At 43.0% G+C, this 12,215-nt stretch overlaps 1 protein-coding gene across 1 annotated transcript in view; it reads left to right on the top strand.

Annotated features, from left to right (window-relative positions):
• Positions 1-12,215, top strand: part of LOC139576292 (protein kinase C-binding protein NELL1-like) — a 528,592-nt gene that overhangs the window by 44,293 nt on the left and 472,084 nt on the right. Inside the window, exon 4 of the mRNA XM_071402224.1 lies at positions 11,691-11,861. Within this exon, the coding sequence (XP_071258325.1) occupies positions 11,691-11,861 (171 nt within the window). The remainder of the gene's footprint in view (positions 1-11,690; positions 11,862-12,215) is intronic.

Below are 12,215 nucleotides of genomic sequence, written 5' to 3'. Positions count from 1 at the left end.
CCTTACACAGACAAAGTGTTTGTACTATGGGTGGGGGAAAGGGGACAACGGAGCTCAACCCTCTTGATGAGCGACTTGCCGGAATTATAAGGGTATTCTTCCTGAGTGGAGTAGTGACGGAGGTGGAGGGGGACACGGACATGCAACCCTCCAGCGGCCGTGTCCTCACAGATGCAGTCCTGAAAACGCAAAGAGACACCTTCGACGCTATTAATGAGGTTGCCAAAGAGATGAAGTGGGACTGGCATGGCTTGGTTTCTGCTGATGCTTCTCTGTAAAGCTGGGCTCACTATACAGCACAGAGATCCAAGTGTTCCAAGTGAACAGCTCTTGGTAATCGGAAACGGCTTATAAGCCACTTATTATCATTGGCCAGTAAATCTTGCTGGTCTCTGAAAATTCGCTCTCTGAATTCTTCCATTTGCCAAATCTTCCAACAGTGCCAAAGCAGCCATTATGCGTCATTACGCATTGTAATTGCATGTCTTTTTATACCCACCCATTTGATTGTCAAAGCTACCCAATTGCGTAACACCTTCAGGTGTTGTAACGGCTCTCGCTGGTGGTAGAATGAAGAGTGGACCAAGGCGCAGCGTGGTAGGCATACATCGTCTTTTTATTGATGACACCAAAACACAACGACAAAAAACGAAAGCGAACAGTTCTGTCAGGCACAGACACTAAACAGAAAACAAGATCCCACAAAACCCAACAGGAAAATGACAACTTATATATGATCCCCAATCAGAGACAACGATAGACAGCTGCCTCTGATTGTTGAACCACACTCAGCCAAAAACAAAGAAATAGAAAAAATAGACTTTCCCACCCGAGTCACACCCTGACCTAACCAAACATAGAGAATAATGAGGGCTTGACAGGTGTGGTAATTACCCTGATTGTAACTGACAATGGCAGGGCCATTATCACATTGACAGTTCTGCGCAACGAACATGTGATAACAATATATGAAACTGTGCACTCGTATCTGCCCGACTGAGGCATTGAAAACGGCATCAGTTTAAACGTAATTTGTCCCATTGTTCACCTTATTATTTATGAGAATACATTTCATAACATACAAGTATTGTTTAATAATTACAGATCCAATTAATAATGATTACCGATTAAAATTTACAACATATTTGAGGGGTTCTTTTGCAAAAACAGATATCTCCATTTGTGTGCTTTACAGGGAACTCTTCATATAATACATGAGGTAATATTTAGATTTATTTTACACAATGGTATCAATTTCAAAGTGTTTCTCGAGTTTCATCCTTCTGCCATCGGAGTCGCAGTTTCTCATTTCTCCAGTTTATGTGCGTACGTATGGGTCAAAGTGTCCGTGGAAGACTGCATATTCTCCCGTCAAGTTATTATTTTTTTGATAAATCCCGAAGTTTGCTTAAAAATTGGCGTACGCCTTCTTTTGTGCTTACACAACGTTTATAAATGAGGCTCCAGGAAGGTGAAGTCTCCTTGTTTTTCGTTTAATTTTATTACAACCAATCTTTTTTTAATAAACTAACAACAATAAATAAATGTATATCATAAAATCTTCAGAATAAAAATACACGCATTGCTGTTGAACCTGTCTTCGTTATAGTAGGCCCAAGGGAGGGCGTTTTGAACATATGATGCGGAAAACACGCAATTTGTGAGGACAGATGCTGGAGATTAGAAGCAGGTACATGGAGTGAACATTTAATAACCAACGGATCTGGAACTATCGGGTATCAAGGTAAGACCCAGATGTAAACCGTGTCGAAGTAACAATGTTTATTACAGCAATAGAGGCAAAGGTACAGGACGGCAGGCAGGCTCAGGTCAGGCAGAGGTTGGTAATCCAGAGGTGGGGCAAAGGTACAGGACGGCAGGCAGGGTCAGGGGCAGGCAGAGTGGTCAGGCGAGTGGGTAGAGAGTCAGGACAGTCAAGGGTCAAAAACCAGGAGGACGAGAAAAGAGAGACTGGGGAAAGCAGGAGCTGACACAAAAACGCTGGTTGGCTTGACAAACAAGACGAACTTGCAGCAGACAAACCGAGAGCACAGGTATAAATACACAGGGGATAATGGGGAAGATGGGCGACACCTGGAGGGGGGTGGAGACAAATCACAAAGGCAGGTGACATAGATCAGGGTGTGACAGGAACAGAATACAGACAGCGTCTGGACAGGGGAAACGTAAATGACAATAATGCTGACACGGGGAACCAACGGAGGAACAGACAGATATAGATGGGGCAATCAACAAGGTGAAAGAGTCCAGGTGAGTCCAATGAGTGCTGATGCGCGTAATGATGGTGACAGGTGCAGCGCCAGAAAGGAGAGCGGAGCAGGCGTGACACCATTTTAACAGGTTACAGATAACTTCTAAATATGAGGTTCACCATATTCACCGAGGTTCTCGTCTCTTGTTTCATGATGGGCATGGACACGTAGCCTTTTACGCACATCCAAAATGGGACCTGTATGGCTAAAATAATGTGGGCCTGCCTACAATGCATAGATAAAAAGGGAATGTCAGCTCACTGTTTTACTCCTCTCAAACTTTATATTTCAATAAAGCTTTGGTGATTAAGATTTATTTGCAAGCAGTCTCAGGAGCCAAACCCTTTATTTATTGAGAGGTGGGGAAGCTTGGTTTTTAATCAAATACAACGAAATGGGAAAAAATCGAAATGTTTTATGTTTCTAAATACGAAGTATACAAGCACCAAAAGCACATTAGGCTACTCCATGTGCATATGGGCAGTGTGCATCATGACTGGATAGGCTGCGTTTCCACTGTAAAAAATGCATGCCTTTACCAACTGCGTTACCGCTAAAACCAGCTTAGATATCCATATCAGCACTGCCTGAAATTAGCACTTTGGTTCATGTTTTTAAGGACACACCTCAAATATTTCCACCCCGCCCATCTGAGCGCAAATGAGCTGATATAAGACAGGTAAATTGCCGTACATGGCGTTAGGGATGGAAAATGCCAGTGTGCCAGTTTTTACATGACAAAATTGTTAACTAATATGGGTTTGACAATAGAGCTGCCTTAATTAACGCCAGCCAAAAATAGAGCCTTATGTGTTAATTTGTGTGTGCTAGTAACTGCTGGCTGTAACTACTAACGTGTGTTTGTTCGTGTTACAACGGCTGGCCCCAGCGATAAAGCTATACTGTTATCTTATTCAAGTAATCTCAAGAACAGGAGGCTGCAGTTACGACAGGTATGAACTGATCAAATATGCTTGGAAAGTGGAGACCTCATAGAACGTTAAAAAGTAAACAGTACTGGAGACTACTTGCAGTTTTGAAGACATAGCGTTGACTAGCAGTAAATATTTGTGGTGGCTAATTAATGGTAAATAAGTTAATTGTTTCCCCCACAGCCAAGGTGATTACCTAGCCAGCTTAATTTGTTTACATTTATTTAGTGATTCTAGAGTTTGTACACAATTTTACTAGCTACAGTAGTGCTGCGTGTCAGACCTGGGTTAAAAAACGTACATATTTAAGTATTTGCATTTTAAAGACTTATTTTCTATGCGTTTGAGTATTTTCAAATAATGTGGCTGTGTCAACTACTTCTATCTGTAAACTTTGAAAGTATTTTTTATTTCCTATAAATACTATATGTGGTAGAGTGTAAAAATGTAATCTGTTTTGTTTGCATTCAACTTTGCATTCAATGCAAATGACTCGACCGGATGAAAAGTATCAACAGTATATTCATGTGCCTGTATGGTGTACATTTAGGGACAGTCTCACACCTCCTAGAGTAAATTGTCAACCCATCCTCACAGCTAACTCCTCCTTGATGCTGAGCGTGTCCTAAAATGTACACTGTACTCTTATATATTTTGTATAATTATTTTGTTACATTTTCTTTTTTTCTTTTTAGAGGGTAGATCAGCTTTAATATTGCAGATACAGTAGATTGCAACAACCATCGATGTAATTGTCTGCATCACTTCCAATCCACCATGTATTTTTTTGCAAATACACTGCTCAAAAAAATAAAGGGAACAGTAAAATAACACATCCTAGATCTGAATGAATGAAATATTCTAATTAAATACTTTTTTCTTTACATAGTTGAATGTGCTGACAACAAAATCACACAAAAATTATCAATGGAAATCAAATTTTTCAACCCATGGAGGTCTGGATTTGGAGTCACACTCAAAATTAAAGTGGAAAACCACACTACAGGCTGATCCAACTTTGATGTAATGTCCTTAAAACAAGTCAAAATGAGGCTCAGTAGTGTGTGTGGCCTCCACGTGCCTGTATGACCTCCCTACAACGCCTGGGCATGCTCCTGATGAGGTGGCGGATGGTCTCCTGAGGGATCTCCTCCCAGACCTGGACTAAAGCATCCGCCAACTCCTGGACAGTCTGTGGTGCAACGTGGCGTTAGTGGATGGAGCGAGACATGATGTCCCAGATGTGCTCAATTGGATTCAGGTCTGGGGAACGGACGGGCCAGTCCATAGCATCAATGCCTTCCTCTTGCAGGAACTGCTGACACACTCCAGCCACATGAGGTCTAGCATTGTCTTGCATTAGGAGGAACCCAGGGCCAACCGCACCAGCATATGGTCTCACAAGGGGTCTGAGGATCTCATCTCGGTACCTAATGGCAGTCAGGCTATCTCTGGCGAGCACATGGAGGGCTGTGCGGCCCCCCAAAGAAATGCCACCCCACACCATGACTGACCCACCGCCAAACCGGTCATGCTGGAGGATGTTGCAGGCAGCAGAACATTCTCCACGGCGTCTCCAGACTCTGTCACGTCTGTCACATGTGCGTGTGAACCTGCTTTCATCTGTGAAGAGCACAGGGCGCCAGTGGCGAATTTGCCAATCTTGGTGTTCTCTGGCAAATGCCAAACGTCCTGCACGGTGTTGGGCTGTAAGCACAACCCCCACCTGTGGACGTCGGGCCCTCATACCACCCTCATGGAGTCTGTTTCTGACCGTTTGAGCAGACACATGCACATTTGTGGCCTGCTGGAGGTCATTTTGCAGGGCTCTGGCAGTGCTCCTCCTGCTCCTCCTTGCACAAAGGCGGAGGTAGTGGTCCTGCTTCTGGGTTGTTGCCCTCCTACGGCCTCCTCCACGTCTCCTGATGTACTGGCCTGTCTCCTGGTAGCGCCTCCATGCTCTGGACACTACGCTGACAGACACAGCAAACCTTCTTGCCACAGCTCGCATTGATGTGCCATCCTGGATGAGCTGCACTACCTGAGCCACTTGTGTGGGTTGTAGACTCCGTCTCATGCTACCACTAGAGTGAAAGCACCGCCAGCATTCAAAAGTGACCAAAACATCAGCCAGGAAGCATAGGAACTGAGAAGTGGTCTGTGGTCACCACCTGCAGAACCACTCCTTTATTGGGGGTGTCTTGCTAATTGCCTATAATTTCCACCTTTTGTCTATTCCATTTGCACAACAGCATGTGAAATTTATTGTCAATCAGTGTTGCTTCCTAAGTGGACAGTTTGATTTCACAGAAGTGTGATTGACTTGGAGTTACATTGTGTTGTTAAAGTGTTCCCTTTATTTTTTTGAGCAGTGTATATACAGTACCAGTCAAAAGTTTGGACACACCTACTCATTCAAGGGTTTAGTTTATTTTACTACTTTCTACATTGTAGAATAATAGTGAATACATCAAAACTATGAAATAACACACATGGAAATATGTAGTATCCAAAAAAGTGTGGACCTGAATCAGGATCTCTAGTGGCACAGCTATTACTACCGGGGTGGCGGGGTGGCAGGGTGGCCTAGTGGTTAGAGCGTTGGAATAGTAACCGAAAGGTTGCAAGATCGAATCCCTGAGCTGACAAGGTACAAATCTGTCGTTCTGCCCATGAACAAGGGGGTGAACCCACTGTTCCTAGGCTGTCATTGAAAATAAGAATTTGTTCCTAACTGACTTGCCTAGTTAAATAAAGGTTAAAAGAAATACGATACAGTGCCTTAGACCACTGCGCAACTTGGGAGACTCTCCGCATGTGGAATTAATCATTCTGTTGTTGACGCCAAATTGTTGTGGCTACTCATACAATGTGATTTTCTGGATTTTAGTTTTAGATTCCGTCTCTCACAGTTGAAGTGTACCTATCATAAAAATTACAGACCTCTACATGCTTTGTAAGTAGGAAACACTGCCGATTTTGCAGGTTATCAAATACTTGTTCTCCCCACTGTATATACGTGTATATATATAAAACATCTATTGTATCTTTATCTTGAATTCTGGAAAATGACCCGTATGTAAGCATTTCACTGTTAGTCTACACCTATTGTTTACAAAACATGACAAATAACATTTTAGTTGATTTGATTTTGATTTTCTGTATATACACTACACCAACCACTGGCCCATATTCAGACAATCCCGCTGATTGAATCAGAAACCCTGTCTTTGATGTCTGTAAACACAGAATAATAACACTCCCCAGTAATGCTAGTTCATTTGCTCTGACTTAATTGTTTAAGGGTAACACGATTTCTCGCACAGGAGGGAGCAACGGTTGCTATGGAAACAGTTGAAGAGGAACAGGGGTCATTCATTCGATGGTGATGATGGGTTTTGAAGTTTATCGCCTTCATCTCCTCTTTTATTCATCTTCTCCATTTAGGAGCATACCTTTAGTGGTTATATAATGCATGGGCTTTTAAGATTAACATGTAGTGAAATTAAATACAAATTAGCACCTCGCAGTAAAGGCTATAGTTATATACTGTTGAAAAAGCTTATTTCATGAGAAACGTCCTACACTGTATGTCGGCTATTGTGTTTAAATAAATATACTCATGTTGTGCAATGTATCTCCCAACGGGTACAATCTTTTTAAATAATGTCATTGTGACATATGTTATAATCTCTCATGGACAGACTACGTAACATAACCGGTATCGTAGGGCCCTATAAAAAGAATGAGGACGGAATGATGGAATCCAGACATTGAAACAGATTTCAGCAATATTCAAAAATATGAATTTATAAGAGTGATTTAAATATTTTGAACTCAAGAGAAAATGTATTGATTTGTTCAAGTTTCTCACAAGATATGAAAATAATGCATCGGTGATTCGTATTTCCTGGAACTTTCTAAAGAAGCAACGACATGGGATGCCCCTTTCTGTGGGTTGCGCACATTGTCTATCACTGTAGCCAGTTAGCGATGCAAATGATAATGGTGTGATAATAGTTCTACCAATCTGTTTTACGGCCTCTGCATTATAATACATCATGACTGATCCTATATCTCCGAGCCTCTCTAACCTCTCTCTATACCTGGCATCCACCAAATGCTGCACTGTGTTCTCCCCCACAATTACAGCACTTAACCTTCACATTTCTTCCACATTCACCGTAATCATGTGCCCCTCCACACTTGGCACATATTTTCTTTCCTTTACACTGAGCAGCTACGTCCATTCTTTGGCATTTAAAACACTGCAGTGCATATGGGACTAATTCTCTAACATTGAAACTAAGGAATTCTATCTGTGCTTTTCCCGGCACGACTTTCTCAAACCTCAGCATCACTGATAAGCTTTCACTTCTTTGACCCTCTTTCCTACTGATCAACCTTTTGGCCTCAATCATTCTGCCTCCCTTCACATTTTCTTTGATATCTTCCGTGGAGATAGATATTGGGACCCCAGTGATGACTCCCCTCAATCTACCATAAGCACCAGGGACATGGCTTTTAATCTTCTTCCCTTTAAGCTTTTCCATTTTCAGAATCTTCTTTTGCTGAGCCTGGCTACCACACAATATTAACAATATACCATTTCCAATGAACCGAGCTCATTTCACTTCACGTACCTCTTTCTTTACAGCATTATTTAGTCGGATAGGGTGTAAGTGAGGCCCTGTGGTCTCATCAAACACTATCACCACTTTCCACCCCAACACATCATTCCTCTTGCTTCCTACCTTGGCCCTCTTTATGCTTTCTTTACTAGATGGTCTACTGCTTTCTGTATCATGATCTCTCATCTTCCTATGTCTTTCCACTACCAAACATTCCGGTCAATCTGGTTGTTGGGCAGTTGATTAAACTTAATACATTTTCTGCCGCTATTGTTCAAACAAAACGTCCCGCAACAGCTTTTCGGCATCTAAAAAGTAGGATTAGTTGAAGAAAGTCAGTTGGAATCAGCTCTTTGGCTGATAATCGTGACGTACATTCCATGTGACAATCTGTTCATGCAAAAAAAAAAAAAAAAAACGTTTAGAAATTGTTTTTAGGTAAAAAAGTTTGGACACACCTATTCCTTCAAGGGTTTTTCTATATTTTTGGTACTGTATTTTAGATTCTTTAAAGTAGCCACCCTTTGCCTTGATGACAGCTTTGTACACTCTTGGCATTCTCTCAACCAGCTTCACCTGGAATGCTTTACCAACAGTCTTGAAGGAGTTCTCACATATGCTGAGCACTTGTTGGCTGTTTTTCCTTCACTCAGCGGTCCAACTCATCCCAAACATCTCAATTGGGTTGAGGTCGGGTGATTGCGGAGGCCATGTCATCTGATGCAGCACTCCATTACTCTCCTTCTTGGTCAAATAGCCCCTACATAGCCTGGAGGTGTGTTGCGTGATTGTCTTGTTGAAAAACAAATGATAGTCCCACTAAGCGCAAACCAGATGGGATGGCGTATCACTGCAAAATGCTGTGGTAGCCATGCTGGTTATTAAGAGTGCCTTGAATTCTAAATAAATCACTGACAGTGTCACCAGCAAAGCACCCCCACACCATCACACCTCCTCCTCCATGCTTCACGGTGGGAACCACACATGCGGAGATCATCCGTTCACCTACTCTGCGTCTCACAATGACATGGCAGTTGGAACCAAAAATCTCAAATTCGGACTCATCAGACCAAAGGACAGATTTCCACTGGTCAAATGTCCATTGCTCGTGTTTCTTGGCCCAAGCAAGTCTCTTCTTCTTATTGGTGTCCTTTAGTTGTGGGTTCTTTGCAGAAATTTGACCATGATGGCCTGATTCACGCAGTCTCCTCTGAACAGTTGATGTTGAGATGTGTCTGTTACTTGAACTCTGTGAAGCATTTATTTGGGCTGCAATCTGAGGTGCAGTTAACTCTAACTAACTTATCCTCTGCAGCAGAGGTAACTCTGGGTCTTCCTTTCCTGTGGCGGTCCACATGAGAGACAGTTTCGTCATAGCACTTGAAGAAACTTTAAAAGTTCTTGACATTTTCTGGATTGACTGACCTTCATGTCTTACCAAATTGGGCTATCTTCTGTATACCACCCCTACCTTGTCACAACACAACTGAAAGGCTCAAATGCATTAAGAAGGAAAGAAATTCCACAAATTAACTTTTAACAAGGCACACCTGTTAATTGAAATGCATTTCTGGTAACTACCTCATGAAGCTGGTTGAGAGAATGCCAAGAGTACGCAAAGCTGTGGAAGTTTTGCGAACGTCTGTGTAGCATCCAGATAACCAAAAGATGATATCTTTCCCAAGATGTCTTGATAGCGAAAAATGCATCTGTACCTGGTTGTAATGTAATGGACCAGTTGGTTGTAATCTGGTTATATGACGTCTTGTCAGACAGAAAACCAGTTTAGGAAATGGAGGATACCTAGTCAGTTGTACAACTGAATGCATTCAACCGAAATGTGTCTTCCACATTTAACCCAACCCCTCTGAATCAGAGAGGTGCGGGGGGCTGCCATAATCGGCATCCACGTCTTCGGCGCCCGGAGAACAGTGGTTTAACTGCCTTGCTCAGGGGCAGGACGACAGGTTTTTACCTTGTCAGTTTGGGGATTCAATCCAGCAACCTTTCGGTTACTGGCCCAACGCTCTAACCGCTAGACTACCTGCCACCCCTTTTACCAGACATAATTAAGACATCACATGCCAAACCTTGCCCGCTGGCCTTGTGAATGAATGTACTCTATTTACAACCAGCTCATATTGTAAAGGGACAACAGAAACCTGGATTAGGCAGGTTCTGGTTCTGATTAATCCCTTCATGAATAGATGCCTGCCGCGAATGAAAATGCAGGCAGATTTGGATGCATGTGAATGGTTGTTGTATTGCCCAGCAATGAGGTGATCTCTTAGAGGTGGCAGTTGCCTGGGTACAGAGTACATGTGTTGATTTAATGGTGGCTCTTAAACGTTGAGGTCTGGCTGTCTGACTGTTTCTCTGGAACAGCTCCTGAACATTGTTCAGTCACACGGCTTACGTCCCAAATGGCACCCTCTTTCCTATGTAGTGCATTTCCTGTGGGCCCTGGTCAAAAGTAGTGTGTTATATAGGGAATAGGGTTCCATTTAGGATGCAGGCACACGCTCTGAGGGTTTACAACTTAATTAATTCACGTCATATTTGAGTTAATCTCCCTTCGTTTGATCAACTGCCCATTGAATCCACGGCCATATACATTATTTTTCTGTGTGTCGCATGGCAGTACTGTTTTGGATAGCTATCACGAGCTGCTCTCAGTTTTTCGGCAAACTGAGAATTGGGAGAGGGATAAATCCAGCTTCCCAGAACGGAGCCTCACTTGGTATTCTACATAGCGGGATGGTTGTATCCTCGTTGGGCATGAATATGGATGGGGCCTGGCAGGGCTGATGTGTGTGTGCGAGTTGGGACACTGTGTGTGTGTGCGTGTGTGTGTACATATGTGCATTTGCGTGTGTGGTGAACTCTGGGGATTGGAAACGGGAAAATGGTGGTTGTTTTAAGGGGCCAGTGTGCAGAAGTTTTTGAAGAAACAGAAATGTCACGGCTGGCTGGCTACGGTTCCCTGGGTGCTGCTGACTGTGGCCTCCTGGCTCTTAATTTAGCGCGGCTGATCAGAGCCTGAGTGCAGGGGTTAGGAGATGTCTGGACCTGGGTCATTACGCTCCATTGAAGGTTCATGGGGCCGCTCCTCCCTGTGTGTGCAATGCTGGACATGTTTAGAGACAGACGGCTTTAGAAACACACTCCCACACTCCTCCTCTCATTCTCCTCTGGGTGCTGACTCTCTCTTCTGCTTTTCCTCTGCACCTCTCCTGCTGTCCTTTTAAATGTTTTTCTTCTAATTTTCTTGTTCTTCAGACAGGCAGCAGACTCTTCTCGTCAGTTCTCTTCAGACCATTTGTTTTCTTTGGTTCTGCCCTCTTTGGTTCTCTTCTCTCCTGTTTTGTTCTCTACTTTCCTCTTCTCCTGTCAGTCGAACCGTGAATGTCTTTTTAGATTATTATTTTGCCATACGCGTTATTATCCGGCTTGTTTTCCTCTTGATTTTTGTATTAAAGACTTTATTCACATGTTTTAAATCAGTCAATATGATAACAAACAGCTCCAAGATGCCCATTACCCCATTGTCTTCACAAAAATATTGCTTACAACACTTTTTTGGTGACTACATGATTCCATATGTGTTATTTCATAGTCTTGATATCTTCACTATTATTGTACAATGTAGAAAATAAAGAAAAACCCTTTAATGAGAAGGTGTTTTAAAACTTTTGACCGGTAGGGTATGTATGTTGAATATTAACACACCACATTCCCCCATTGCATCACCTCATGACTCCAAGCTAAATTCTTCTCCATATTTCTCAGGGGCTGTAAGCGCTTCAGTGATCTCTGAACTCTGCCTGTAACCTTTGCCCTCTCCTCCCTTGCAGTTACTTTGAGCTGGAGAGCAGTGGGCTGAGGGAGGAGATCCGCTACCACTACCGCTACAAGGGCAAGCCTCGCTCAGAGTCCTTCCCCTACCGACTAGCCGATGGCCAGTGGCACAAGATAGCCCTCTCCATCAGCGCTACACACCTATTGCTGCATGTCGACTGCAACAGGTAAAAGACACACACAGGCGTAAACACATGTATGCGTATGCATGCACACACACCTATTGGTTAACATACAATCTAGCCATCTCCATTAGTGCTACAAGTACACTCCATTCTACCTACAAGTACAAGCAGTAATACAGACTGAAAGTCAGGCAATGGAAGCATCAGCTTGAACCAGCTTGAACCTTATATAACTGGCAACACTCATGTCACCTTTAGCATAAAAAAGGGAACCTTTGCTAACAGGATGTTACCAGAGGTGAAACCCCTGATACTGCTGTGAACTAACACTGTAGAAACTCACAGGTGGATGCACACACACCTACACACGTACACATGTACACTAATGCACTTGTG

Source organism: Salvelinus alpinus, chromosome 5, assembly GCF_045679555.1.
Source record: "Salvelinus alpinus chromosome 5, SLU_Salpinus.1, whole genome shotgun sequence".
NCBI classification, from domain to species: Eukaryota; Metazoa; Chordata; class Actinopteri; order Salmoniformes; family Salmonidae; genus Salvelinus; species Salvelinus alpinus.
This window is presented reverse-complemented; position numbering and strand designations above follow the sequence as displayed.